The following is a 15404-nucleotide window of genomic DNA, read 5'->3' on the forward strand; positions in this document are numbered from 1 at the left end:
AAAGAGTATTATAGTTTTGTCCACATAACGGTTGTTTGTAACACCCAAAACTAAACGAGTTAGATATAGGGTTATATATACCAAAGTGATCAGGGTGAAGAGTGGAGCTCAAATCCGAATGTCTGTCTGTCCGTCCGTCCGTCTGTGCAAGCTGTAACTTGAGTAAAAATTAAGATATCTTAATGAAACTTGGCACACTTATTTCTTGGCACCATAGGAAGGTTGCTTTCGAAAGTGAGAAAAATCGGACCACTGCCACGCCCACAAAATGGCGAAAACCGAAAACACATAAAGTGCCATAACTAAGCCATAAATAAAGCTATGGGAATAAAATTTGGTATGAAGGATCGCACTATGAAGGGGCATATTTGGATGTAATTTTTTTGGGGAAGTGGGCGTGGCCCCGCCCCCTACTAAGTTGTTTGTGCATATCTCTCAAACCAATAGAGCTATATAAACCAAACTTTCTGCAGTCGTTTTTTTTAGCCACTTCCTAATACAGTCAAAAAATGAAATAAATCGGATCATAACCACGCCCACCTCCCATACAAAAGTTAGGTTGAAAATTACTAAAAGTGGGTTAACTCACTAACGAAAAACGTCAGAAACACGTCAGAAACATTTCTCATAAGAAATGGCAGATGAAAGCTGCACTCAGATTTTTTTACAAAATGGAAAATGGGCGTGGCGTCGCCCACTTATGGGTCAAAAACCATATCTCAGGAACTACTCGACCGATTTCAATGAAACTTGGTTTGTAACAGTTTCCTTACATCCCAATGATATGTTGTGAAAATTGGCCAAATCGCTTCACAACCACGCCTACTTCCCATATACCAGAACTTTGAAGACGATCTGAATCGTTTACTTTACAATATATAAAGTAAGCACTAGTGAAGATATCGGTGCAGAACTTTGCACAAATACTATGTTTATAGTGTGGCAGCCCCATTCTAAAAATCGCCGAAATCGGACCATAGGTTTTTAAGGCCCCATATATCGAACACGAGGACCTCGGTGCTTCTAACCTAATATTATGGTTTCCAACTTTCAATGGACTTTATACAATATATATGACGAATATTAATTATATACTCGTAATATAAATAAAGTTAAATAAATAAATTGCGAGAGTATAAAATGTTCGGTTACATCCGAACTTAGCCCTTCCTTACTTGTTTTATTAATTACTTGTTAAAAAATGAAAAACCATAACGAAACATTCAAATCCAATATGACACTTATACTTCTATTTGGTGCTGATCAATAATTTTAAGCTTTTTTATAAAATTCAACATTTTTTCAATTTGCACATTTCTTTGGAACTTTTTCAAGTTTTATTTTTAATTCTGGTTCGATGTTATTTGATTTTTTCTCTTTCTTCATATGTCTTCTTCATGTTGTTCGTTAAGCCGAGTACTTACAAATTACCTATGTTCGTTATTTAAGGTACTCAATGTAACAAATTTGCTTTTTCGTTATAAGAGGTTTTCGTTAAAACGAATATTCGTTATTTCGGAAAACTACTGTATATAGGTAGAGTAGAATCCCGATTATCTGAACGCATTCATCTTTTTTTTGTTTCAATGTTTTAAAAATGACAAGTTTAGTTTGACAAAGAAATCATTAAGGATTTGAGCAGTAAGGAGAGAGAGTATAGTTAGACATCGATTGTCCGTGAATCGTTTAACCGCTAACATATGTATATTAACCAAAAAAAGACACATTTAATTTAGTGTTGGATTTTCCTCGTTTGTATATTTGCAATGATATTATTTAACTTATTTTCCTCCTTCTATGAATGTTGATTGTGTTGAACTTTTTTATGCAACATAATTTTTGGAGGCTGTCTTGTGAATTTTCGCGGTATACTTTAAAAAGATGGATATTTATGTAATAGAAGCAGCTAGTTACCATAGTACAACAACAAAATACATTACGTTGGGCTTATTTGCACATACATATGTATGTTTGGTGATTGTATTTTGAACCGGGTTCAGAAACCCTTTTATCTTTCTGAAACTTGTCTGAAAGGAACAATATATTAACTTTTATTAGAAATGTTATTTTAATTAATGTTCTCAAAGTATATAATGTTTTAAAACTTTTAATAATAATAAAAAATGTAGTATAGCACAATTATACCCCAGATGGGACTCGAACCCATAATCCCCGGCTTAGGAGGCCGATGCCTTATCCATTAGGCTACTGGGGCTCATTTCAACATATATAACAAGTTAGTACTTAAACATGAAACATCATCGTCCTTTATTAAGATTAAATTGTCAGGAAATACCTTGAGTAGATGTTCGGAGTGTAATGAACAGGAAGAGGAATACTAAATTTTTGTAAATATGTGTATACATATACAGAGATATGCTTCATTTTTTAAACGAACGAAGTAGTTGAGTAGTTGTTCATAAAAGGAACAACAAGAGTATGATTCCAATGGCTCTCTTGCTTGCAACCAGATAGTTACGTAAACACAGAGAGGAAAGGTTAGATGAGAACAGAAACGCTACTATTTGCTATTAAAGAGGATATGCAATACAAATTAAATAAGCAACGCTGTCGAAACTAAAAAAGTCAAACTAGGAAATCAATTAATAACAAATTGTTTGAAAATATTTTCTACCATTCGAAGATAAAATGTATTTGGGTGTTTTCAACTCTTTATGCTGCGATTAGAAAACAGTCTTACAAGTCAATTACAACTGAGTTTTCTGCATTCAAAGCGGTTTGATGTTTTCGCACAAATCTTGAATCACTCTATGTACTCTAGAAAGTAGTAGACGAACGGCTTTATCACTTGGTCCATTGAATAAAGTACAATGGAGGAATATTTAATTTAATAATAATATTTTAATGCATAGTAAAATGGTGAAGCATAAAAAATTACAAATGCATTTATTGCGGTCTATAATTGTTCAACAACACCAAACTATCGAACCCTCCTCTGAATACATAGTTTTAAATTTGCATCAGTGCGCAGGTCCCTGAGCGAACTTTTAATATAGTATATGCTCTCTTGCTTTTAATAATAATTTCTGAACTTTTAATTATTTTTTAACTGTGGTTATTGTAAATATTTTACCAGTGCTAATGGTTTTTTGTTTAGCATGAATGCAGTAAAATATGCCTAAGTTGAGCCAATATTTTTCTCACATAAAATAAATAAATTTTTATGTACATACATACAAATATCTTTATCAGAAAAATATTCTAGACTCATTCCAAATAAATTTTGTAGCAACTGCTTCTTATGCAAAATGAGCAAACAAATTTCTACAAAATGTTGCAGCAAATGTGGTAGAGTTAATTGCCTTGAAGTGTGAGGTTGCAACTTGGCTAATTTTTTTTTGTTTCTATTTCTTGTTCATTTAGATCACAACTGTTGTTTTGATGCCGCCATTGCGGCGAAGAGAAATATTAGTTGTAGAATATATGGTATCAACAAGTATGGTTGACCAAAGTTGAAGAAAAATTATAAAAGCTCATCCAAAGGCAAATTAATTCTGAAGGGGAGAACAACGTGAAAAACGAAAATTGTGTTGGTGTCGACGGCAACCATCGCTTCATATTCAGCCGAGGAATACCAAATGCAAACTTAGTAAATACAACGGCAAAAGTTTCACTAGCAACGGCTATGACAGTGATAACTGGGAGGGAATTGTGGTGGGAAAAAATACACAAAAGGAAGTCACACGATTTTGCGTCGAATCGATGTAACTTGTGTCAAACCGGTTCTTTTAGCAGCTGTACAAAAGCCAGAAAGCTCAACAATACTATCCATGTGGTGCAATCAATGATAGCAGTTAATAGCTCACAGCAATTGGAAAAGTTGAATTCGAAGTTGATTTGCAATTTGAACACATTTTAGTGAAGTGCCACTAATCAACCCATCTATAGTATTGCGAATTTTGGTAGAATGACACAGGCACGGGGAAATTTATAATGCTTGTCTTATTGTAATTCTTTTAATTTTTTATTGGATTTTTCTTCTTAACGTAGCATGTTGAACCATGAATGTTATTGATATGTCTGTTTAACTTCGAAACTTACAGAAAGTTCAAAAGTTAATTCTATTTAAATTTAATATTGAATCGAATGAAGAATTATACAACTTATGATTTTAGTACACATCAAATTTAATTTTGGAAAGCTTCGTTGTGATAAATTGATTATGTTAGATTGCATATATGAAAATGGGATTTTAAATGCCATAATAGCGTTGTAAATGAGAAAGTAGAAGAACTCAGTGAATAATTAGCATCCGAGCATATTTATTTTCCGAGTTCCTAAATACAGTATATATTGTATATAAGCAAGTTGTATAAAAGAATAAATTGGATAAAATAAAGTTTTTTTTTTGCGTAGAAGAAGTAAGGAAGAGCTAAGTTCAGGTGTAACCGAACAATTTATACTCTCGCAAGTTATTTATTTATTATTATTAAAATAGCACACTCATGAAATCATATGTGTATATATGGGCTATGGTAATTCCTAGACCTTACTCATTTTCACCACCCACCTACATCATAACCGATATAAACGGTATAAAGTCCACCATAAATATGCGGAATATTAGGTTTTTTGGGGACTACAGCCCCAATTTGCCCATTTTTTCGAATATCTTTGAGATTTACCCATATTTTCGATAAAAAATTTGCCTCAAGCTCTGAGGTCCACAGATTCGGTATCTGGGGCCTTGAAATGTTATAGTCCGATTTCGGTGATTTTAAGATGGGTGAAGTCACACAAGAAACGCAAAATGTGTGCAAAGTTTTGTTCCTAAATCTTCACCGGTGTCAAATTTATAAATTGCTATACAATTACCATACTAATAGGTTGCGAAGTAGTTCTGAGATATGGCTTTTGACGCATAAGTGAGCGGAGCCATGCCCATTTAAAATATGGTGTAAAAATTTGAGTGTAGCCCTTCTGTGCGATGTTTACCATAAAATAACTCTCGAGATTTTAGTTGATATAGCTTTAGTTTTAAGTATATGTACAAAAACTTACTATAGGGAAGGGCAACGCCCACTTTCCTACAAAAATTTCATCTAATATTCCCCTTCCTAGTATGAGCTTCTGTACCAAATTTTGCTTTCCTAACTTTATATATGGCTTAGTTATGGCACATTTACATATATGTTTTCGGTTTTCGCCATTTTGTTGTACTCAATTTACAGCTTGCACTGACGCTCGGACGGACAGACAGACGTCCTGATTGGAACTCTACTCGTCGCCCTGATCACTTTGGTATTTATAACCCTATATCTAAGTTGGTTAGTTTTGGGTGTTACATACAACCGTTATGTGAATAAAAATGGTATATTACTCTATTTGCAACATGTTGGGGGAATATAAAAATTGATTTAAGGAAGATTTTTCAAGCACTTACATTATTCCATAGCGAACAATTGGTATAAGAAAGTTGCGTATAAGAAAGTTCGAAATTTTTACCAACTAACAAAAATTATTTTTTTAAGCTATTGCTATTTTTGAAAATGATGAATGTTAGATAATTCATTACAAATGTTGTAAGCAATAGGAGACAAATAAATAATAAGTAAAGATGGAAAATTTCTTTTCTACTTTTTTCTTGCATTCAAGAAGAAACGCATATAAGAAAGAACTTCTGTGCATTTTCTAACATTATTATATAATATAAGTAAAGTACCAAAATATGTTATGCTTTTTAGCCTTGAGTCCTTTAATTATAATATAACATTAAATGATGATAATTAAAAAATTAAATGTATATATTATACATATATATTACTGAGAAGAAATAGTTAGGTCAAACTCACAAGGATATTTGTCATAAACGTTTGTTCCCACAACAATATAAATAAATACATATGTATAGTGCGATTAAACATAAACAATCACTGGAGCAAGTAATCACTATCACCAATCAAGCGTACCCCACCAGCTTCATCGAACGAATGAATAAAGTTGAACTACCAATTATTATTATAGCAGTCGCAGTATCATTCAACTACTCTCATGTGCATATTTCCTCCTTTGTATTTGTGGAGAGTACAAATACAATTATATAAAACTCTACTTATTCTCTATGCAATACCTCTTTTATTTGAGTAAGAAATAAGGGTTTATTGGTGGAACATATCTGCTTTTTGCATCATAATTTGCACTCGTTTGCATGAACTTCAGGCAACTAGCACCAAAATTGCATTCACTATATTCGATGGTTCGTCGAGCGTATACCAATAAAACAATTTCACTTTCCCTTACATGCATACATATATACATACGTTGATATTAATAATATATTGCAAAGTGCCGATTAAACTCGTAGTATAAGAATGTTAACACATTCGTACATATAATAAATTCATGAGACAATTATATTATTATTCAAATAGTTTAGAAAGTGAATTATTAATAATTTATAATATAAACAAATAAATAAATTTTATATTGATTGTTCACAACAACAAAAACAACTGACGCATATTTCTTATATCTCTTGTATATTTTATTATTTTGAATTCACCACAACATCGCAATTATTGCATTTCAAACCTCAAGACCCTTATATAAGCGGCGACACGACACGACGTAGCGACGGCAGACTACAAATGTCGTTTTGAAGCCAGCGTCTTGAACATTTTGAAGACGGCAGCGATGTATCAAACAGCAATTTCATTGTTCCGTACTAAAACCTTTCACTACAATAAAATTTACATATTTAGTTCAAAGTGTAATTTTGGGTGCATAAATATGTCGATTTATTTGTTTCAAATAATCAATGATATATCAAAGCTATTTTACGTTCCTGCTTTCTTCTTGGTTCTCGTTGTTTTATATATTCATAAAATCATTAAAAAACAATATTTTGATGTTAAAGCTTAACATAACGTGCGTTTGGTTATGCGTTCGCTATCGACAACTGTATTGGAGCTGAAAGCTGAGCGAGTCACAAGAAGCTACCATAAAACAAACTCGACGTCAGTATAAAATACGATATTGATTTCATTTGCAAGCTATACTCACCACAACAACGACCGAACTCGGTTCAACTCTCCAACGAATATAACAGCAAGTTAGACAGCTTGCTCGTTGTATGTATTTTTAACTTGTTCCACGTCATATACAAACATAGATTAGAGCCGTAGAGCTCTCCAGTATTTCTTTTGTTGGTATCTATTTTCATGACTCATTTCTCATTCTACAAAAACATGAAATAATCGAATATGTGTACATACATACATATATTCATATTATTCTGATGTCGACTCTATAGTCTTCAAAGATGTACTATGTTCTTGATGCTGTGGCATTTATACAAGAACTTATGAAAATGATGAATGTATATTTTAATTCTTTCTTAATTGAAAGTGTTTCTTAGAATTACAAAATTTTATTAATTATGTCAAATTGCTTCAAATTGTTTATTTGCAGTTAATAATAAAATATATTATAAGCCAATATGCTACTCAGGAGGAGACTACGAAGACTCTATAATCAGAAAAAGATGTGAACACAATTTGATTTATCGGAAAACCTAACAGGAATAAAATGTTTCTGAATGTCTATGGGGTTGTATTTATTTTGAAACCTCTCTGGAATTAGATTTGTTACTTTGACCGAAGGCTGAATACCATCCATTTAACCTTCGAAAATGTTTGACGTTGATATTTGATGTGATAAGTGATTACATACTTAGACTACTTCGTGTTATTGTTTTATTCGAATTCGACCCCCAATGTTCGGACCTTCGAAGTCAGAGGACTAGTGCGACGCGAAGGCGACGATAAAATCGCATCATAAATTTGTATTTATGGATGCTGGAGGTATTCCAGTGTTTCAGAGCGCCAGCCAGGCAGCCGTCGCAGCTCAGCAGCAACAGCAAAAGCACCAGCAACAGCGTCAACAACAGCTCAATTTACAGCTGCAGCAACAACAACATTTGCAACACCATCAGTTACAGCATCAACAGTCAACATTAGGGTTGCATCTGCAACAACATCAGCAATTACAATCGACGCAACAACAATTACATAATGTGCAGCAGCAACAACAAATACAGGTGCAACATCACCAACAACACCAGCATCAACAGGCGAATACGCAACAGCAACAATCCCAGCATTCTACTTACCATCCAACAACAGGAGGTGCGGGTGCAGGAGGCGGAATTGGTAGCGGCATTGGCTTTGGCGGCAACGGATCCGGCGGTCCTACAGGTGCGTCTGGCACAACAGCTACAACAGCTGGAGCATCCAGCGGCATGGGCGGTCTCATCGGCGTCAGCAACAATATCAACGTGCCAACGTCCGGTAATCAGATTGTCAATCAGAGTAGCTGCGGTCCCGAGGTTGTACCTGCAAAAAGGCAGCAAATGGTTGATCGACTTAGACGACGTATCGAGAACTATAGAAGTCGACAGACGAAGAGCGTACCTCGCTATGCACAAACATTTAATACAGTATGTGAGCAGCAACATAGTGAAACGGCGGCGCTGCAAAAACGATACCTTGAGAGTAAAAATAAACGCCCCAAGAAAACGGAGAAGAAGCCCACAGAGGCGGCATCGGTTACGGCTGCAATGATGGCAGGCAATCTACAGAGCAGTGTACATGTGGTAAGTTTTGTATGTTTTTAATTAATACATGAACAAATATTATATTATTATCAAAAGTTAATGTAAAAAAAATAAATAATAGGAGGGACTAACTGATATAACCCCAAGGAAAAGATAACGAAAGTGAGTGTGGCCAACAAAGAAAACACAAAAGATGTTACAGAGGAGGGGTACTCGAACAATTTCGTAATTTGTTACATAATATTGCTATTCTAATGTTACACTTTAGAAGTGGACGGAATCGGCTAACAAACACTACTACGCTTACTTCCCATATAATACAATTTTTTCTTCCCCTAGTCCCCATATACTTAAAGTATTCTATCCTAATCCATTCATAGTTATGTCAAATGTGGAATATTGATTTCATTTGCAAGAACTGAACTTATAGCCCTTCCTTACCTTTTAATAGATCTTTAAAGTTATTGGAATTTATTCTTCACTAACTTAGCTTAACTTTAAAAAAGTAATGCAACGCTGTTACGTAGCAGCGAACTGTTACGAATAAGAATTGCCGCAATAGGAGTTGACCCGTGTGAAAGAGCTCTTATCTGCATAACTCTGGAGCTGCCTAAATATATACAAGAAATAACACAACAAAGAGCTCTTTCACACGGGTCAACTCCTGTTGCAAATTCTCGGGCAATTCTCTTTTGCTGTCGCTCATTGCGTTCACACGAGCAATTTGTGTTCGACAACTCTGTTCGTGTTTTTCTCTCATTCTCTTTCATATCATTTTCTCAACTTGTACGCATCGTTTCCAAACCAAAAAATATATTTCATTAACTAATTTTTATCGTTATTCTCAATTTTCTAACATATTTTAATTATATTATGCATATTTCTATATGTATTTGCAAATTACTTACAAAAATTAAATATAAAATGAAAATTTTCAAATATTTTGTATACATTAATTTTAAAATGTACGCAAATGCCACACTGTTACGTAGCAGCGAACTGTTACGAATAAGAACACAAAGTCTACTTTCACACAGGCAACTTCTGTTGCTAATTCTCGGGCGATTCTCTTTTGCTGTCGCCCCTTGCGTTCACACGAGCAATTCTTGTTCGACAACTCTGTTCGTGTTTTTCTGTCATTCTCTTTCATATAATTTTCTCAACTTCTTGTACGCATCGTTTCCAAGCAAATAAAAATATTTCATTAACTAATTTTTATCGTTATTCTCAATTTTCTAGCACTTTTTAATTATATTATGCATATTTCTATATGTATTTGCAAATTACACACAAAATTAAATGATTAAATTCAAATTTTCAAATATATTGTATACATTAATTTTAAAATGTGCGCAAATGCAACACTGTTACGTAGCAGCGAACTGTTACGAATAAGAACACAAAGCGTGTTGCCGAACACAGCAGACTCGACGCTGTTCTCCTCTCTCCGTCGCCCCCTCTCCTATAAACTAAAAATTGCCGCAACAGGAGTTGACCCATGTGAAAGAGCTCAAAGGAAATATATAATGAGAAAATTAGCTGTCCTGATATCTTGCTGCTGAGATGATTGACAATTTTATTGCTCTAGTTGTACTCATCACTAAAAACATTATATTCATCTGTTACACTGTTCCAAAATGTGACTCTCGCTGATATTGGTGGGTCTTCGTTTATGTTTGGAAATATTACGAAAACAAATCCAAACGAATTTTATTCAAGTAGAGTGTAGAAGAGAGGCATCCAATCGCTCAGAGTTGGCCATACTACATACATATGTCCACAGTGGTTCTCTTTATTGAGTATTTGCGAATTTAAGAATTTTGCGTGTATATCCGCAAATAATTAAACACATATACATATGTATGTATGCACAAACATATATTATTTATATAAATATACATATGTTTTTTTATAAATATAAAATATTTACGAATGTGGAAGGTGCTTGAGGATGCTATAAGTTTTAAACCAATCCAAATTTATAGTAACACATTACCTACTACTCAATTTTGAGTGGAAATGTTGAAAAGTGTAGTTGAATTATTAATACTAGAGAGCTGTTCACGGTGTCAATGCGCTGCTAATCTGTTTGTTTCCGTATGCGTTTATATGTCTGTACATATGTATATGCACACTTAATGTTACATTAAAATAAAAAGCTGTTAATCATGCATACGTACGCAAAAATTGCGAGTACTCTAGCACATGTGTGTAATATGTATTCGATATATGTATATTTTCATATAATTAAACACCAAAAAATGTCGTGAGGTAGTTCGATTATGTTTAGTTATACCATTATTTTATAATTTTAGCATTTCGATTCTAACACTTAGGCTACTTATAACTTGTCATAACATTTTTATTTGATTAAAATTTGACTCAAACAATGCAAACGATAACTCGAGTAAAAATAAAAATTGGCGTTAACTCACTAACAAAAAACGTCAAAAGCATTAAAATTCAAATACAAAATGATGTCGAAATCGGACTATAACTTATCAAGGCCCAGGTGTCGAACAGTGTCTGGCTAATTGTTTACTGAAAACGTCTGTAAATTTTTCATATATGTACAGTAATCCCCGCTTAAGAGCCACTGCTAAAGGCATTAAAGTGGGCATTAAAGTGGGGAAGGCTCTTAAATTAACTCCGCTTAAGTGCTTTGAGGATCTACTATTTTTTTCTTTTATAATGAAAATCGCATTTATTTTTTATGACTAACATAAATTAAAAAAAAAAAACATTCAAATATGTATACATATGTTTTCTTGTTGACAATGCTCAGCGCATTCAATGCAAAAAATATTAAAACGCACTTAAAAAAGGAGAATTACATACAATTTTTTATTTATGACTTAAATGTTACAGGTATTTAAGCGAAGGCACTTAATGGGGAAGTTTATATGTAAATTTAGAGAAAAAACAACGATGCCGCAAAATATTGGCATTTAAGCGGGCAAGGCACTTAAATGGGAAGGCACTTCCGCGGGTTTACTGTATGCTAGATATCATGAAGGAACACTAAAGTTCCTATGTGTCAAATTAGTAAAATCGGCTAATTATGTATGTATGTACATACATAATATTAGCATTTTCAAACTTCCTGTAAGCTACGTATATCTTCACATCTGTATGTATTTTGAACTTAATGTAGATTTGTGGCGAAAATTAATACAATGGGTACAGGAATTACCAGAGCCCACATACAAAATTATGCGAACGACTATTTGAATATAATGTTGGTATTATGTATGTACATACAAATATAGATATAGTAATTCTTAGTTTTCATTTAAGTTCTATTAAATAACTCTAAAATAAGTGTCGACGAATTTTATGAAACAATTTAAATTAGATTATATACATACATACAATTTAAATTAGATTATATACATACAAATTTTCGTATATGTATGTAAAAATGCTTAGGTTCATATAACTTTATTTTTGGGAATATATGTACAATTTGTACATATATATATGAAAGATTGACCCAAAAGTTTTAGTCGAGAGATGTACTACTCATACATTCCTAAATAATAGATAGAATGACATATTATGCCATTGATTCTTATGTTCCCTTAACCGAACACGTTCAAAGATTTTCTTTTTATTCTCTTTTATTAACATTGCTCTCTTTGGTCGTTTGGTCGTTTGGTCGTTATTAACCATTGGACAGTTTGCGAATAAGAGGCATTATGAGAAAAAACATCAAGCTGAAATGTTATTAATTGTAAGATAATAAGCACATCAGTGCAATACAAAACAATTGTCTTGTTTTTATTTAACATTGCATTTATGCATACATATAAATTATTCGTTTGGTGAATGTTACATATGTATGTATGTCCATGCTTGCAATGTGTCTATATATTTAGATGTTTGTAGAAACAAACCGTACACCTATGAGCTAGTGAGTGTTAACTGTGTTACTAGTGGAGTAGTCAACATGAGAGTCCGCATACTGTCACATGTTTCAGTAAAATTCTGGCGTATGGTAAAATGCGAGGAAAAGGAACTTTTTCAACTATTTTAAAAAGTAATTATATTTGTATTGTTTTTAAAAAATATTTCTAACACATTGTTTCGAAAGATATGCGCAAAAGTGAATAAATCTTTAATTCATGAATACATACATAATTGATTATTTATTTGCATTTTTGACTCTACGATTTTGAATATTGATAAAATTATGTTCACTCAAAAGTTGTATAATATGTTAAAATAATCCTTTTATATTTTCACTTTGATTTTGACAATTAGACTTATTGTTCCTAAAGCTCAACATGACATTCTTATTGGGGTAGTTTTCTCTTGTATATATGTATATGTACATATATATATTTATTGTATTTTGGTTTCCAATACGAACATCCCTTCACTGTTGATGTCTCTATATTGCTCAAGCTTTTCGGCGTTTGCGCTTTTCACTGCTATTGGCCATGTTAACATTTGTATTCTGGCCTTTGATGGGCATCACTGGTTTGATATAGTTTCGCTACATATTAGTCGCCTATCTTGATTATTGCTGTGGCATAGAGATAATTTTTAAAATAATTGAGATTTCCATATTTCTACCATTCGCGACGCCCATGGTTCTTATTTAATTCTCACTGTGATGCTACCGTTGTTTTAGGTTGCTTCGAGCAAATATTCTCATTTCATGTGAATTTTAGTTTTCGCATTTCGAGTTCATTGGTGCTTTGTTACAACATATTTTACGTACGTCTCTGTTGCTGTCTCTTTATGTGTTGCAGTGCCTTTCTCACAATGCAACGATGCGTTGCCTTTTGATTCTCCTGTGACTGTTACAGTGTGACTCTGCTGCTATCTGGCGAATTGTTTGATTAGGCGATTGCCTCTATAGCTGCTGTCGTCGCATACCGGGAACTTTGCCGCGGCCGGCTCGTGCCAGTATTCAATTGTCAGCCAAACGCCACACGACCAAAACACGGAAATTTTTAGATGCGCATAACTAGATGATGCGAGAACGCCAGTATCATCCACGTTTAAGGCGACACCTACGACAGAAACGATAACACTTGCGAAATAACTCAATTGCGGGCTTAAAAATCAAAATCGAAATATGTAAATCTAATAAAGGACGGTTTAAAAATATGTGTGTCTATGTATAGACACAGTTTTAAACAGACAATGTTAGTGTTATGAGATATCGGTGACGTTGACTCTTAATGATGGCAAAGTTTGCAGCATAGCAAGACAACACATCGAATTGAAATAGATAGTAATAAGTAGTCGTTAAAACGAAATTGCAAAGAGAAGGTGGACAAAGTATCAATAGAATCAGCAAAGAATCATTATAGTGCAAAAACGTCGAATATAAAAATATATATAACATTATTAAATAATTGACACTTAATAAAAATTAATTTAGTAAATTATGTTGCCACTAGATTTAAAATGCAAATATTCAAATTTACAACTCAAATCTATATCTTATTTTTGAGTGCATTTACAAATACGTAAATAAATCCAATATCAGGAAGCGGAAGACAGTGTGATCACAAAAGTTAACCCAAATATAATTATATTCTCTTTATAAAAAAAATTAATAAAGATATGAATTGATAAAAATTGTGATTCCAGGAAATATACTCGATTCATTTTGTTATATTTGTGGTCGAGTTTTTCGTACTATGGCAAAGGCCACAGGTTTTAGCCAACTGCGAACGGTTGGTGAAATTTATGAATAACTAAAATTTCAAAAAGTAAGATTTTGACCCAACTAGATTTGAGCGCATTGTTAATCGATTATTTTTGTGCACTATTTTTGTAAATAGACAAGAAACATGTAAATAAGTACTATTTCGAGCTCTACCTAATTTGAGATACCCTTGAAAATTTTAATCTAAATATTTCGATCATTAGTGAGCTAAATATTGAAGCGATTGCGCATTTTCGAATGTAAATTGACTTTATATGTATACATACATATATATATTTTGTTTACCGTTATTCTCTGTCCGAGGTAAGGTATTACACATTTCACCCCTTTTTAGTACAAAAAAGAAGTATGATTAACAAAATATTTCCACTTATTTGCATCTTACAATATTGTCCGACATTACCTTATATGCAACTGTAATGATAAGAAGGATAATATCGTTGTGGAAATGGATGATGATTTTGTCCATATGCAATATCAAATTTTGCTAACAGACAGACGTCCGGAAATAAAACGTCTTGTCATTATTTTGATAAAGATCATATTTTTTTTTAATTGAATGGGATTTTTAATTCCCAGTTAAAATATATTATTTGTTTTCATATTGATTAAAGGGTATTTCAGATATTTATTATATGAATATTTTTAGGGCTGCCAAAATATTTATAATAAGTATATGTACATATAGTATACACAGCAACTCGAAACAAAACTTTCATACAATCTGTGTTATTGTGCAGATTCTTCATTCTAAAGATAACAAATTTGTTTTTAACGTTTAAGCTTAGATTCAAATGTTTTTCGATAAAATCAGAAATAAAGCTATAGATAGAAGTAAAATAAATAAATGTTTGTAATTTATAGCAACTGTGTTCATATAACAAACTGTGGCAATTGAAAATGAAAATTGTTAATATTTAATTAAAAGGAAAATCTCAGTTTTGAGAATAATCAAATCAAAGAAGTGCTGATTGGACGTCACATAAAAAGGTTTAACCGACTTCCCGATGCTTTTTATTTCTGTGTCGACTTACTGTTGGAGAAGGAAATAATTTAATCAGTTTAATGAATATTTGGGTAAAACAATTTGTAGTACCTTATTGCATATGTATATAGTCTATATGGATGCATATATTTATACAT

At 32.7% G+C, this 15404-nt stretch overlaps 1 protein-coding gene and 1 non-coding gene across 4 annotated transcripts in view; one reads left to right on the forward strand and one right to left on the reverse strand.

The window, feature by feature from the left end:
* The window catches only part of LOC105213471 (neurogenic protein mastermind), a 33017-nt gene that overhangs the window by 8190 nt on the left and 9423 nt on the right, over positions 1-15404 (forward strand). Inside the window, exons 1-2 of one of the 3 annotated variants that reach the window (XM_054234897.1) lie at positions 12897-13731; positions 15126-15338. In XM_054234897.1, coding sequence (XP_054090872.1) covers positions 15327-15338 — 12 coding nt within the window. In that variant the 5' untranslated portion in view covers positions 12897-13731; positions 15126-15326. Of the gene's footprint in view, positions 1-7431; positions 8615-12896; positions 15339-15404 lie in introns of those variants that run through there. The other 2 variants (XM_011186338.3, XM_011186339.3) reach the window with 2 other exon arrangements.
* On the reverse strand, positions 2143-2215 carry Trnar-ccu (transfer RNA arginine (anticodon CCU)). The gene has a single exon. It is a non-coding gene; the product is annotated as a tRNA-Arg (tRNA).

This window comes from Zeugodacus cucurbitae, chromosome 6 (assembly GCF_028554725.1).
Source record: "Zeugodacus cucurbitae isolate PBARC_wt_2022May chromosome 6, idZeuCucr1.2, whole genome shotgun sequence".
Lineage (NCBI taxonomy): Eukaryota > Metazoa > Arthropoda > Insecta > Diptera > Tephritidae > Zeugodacus > Zeugodacus cucurbitae.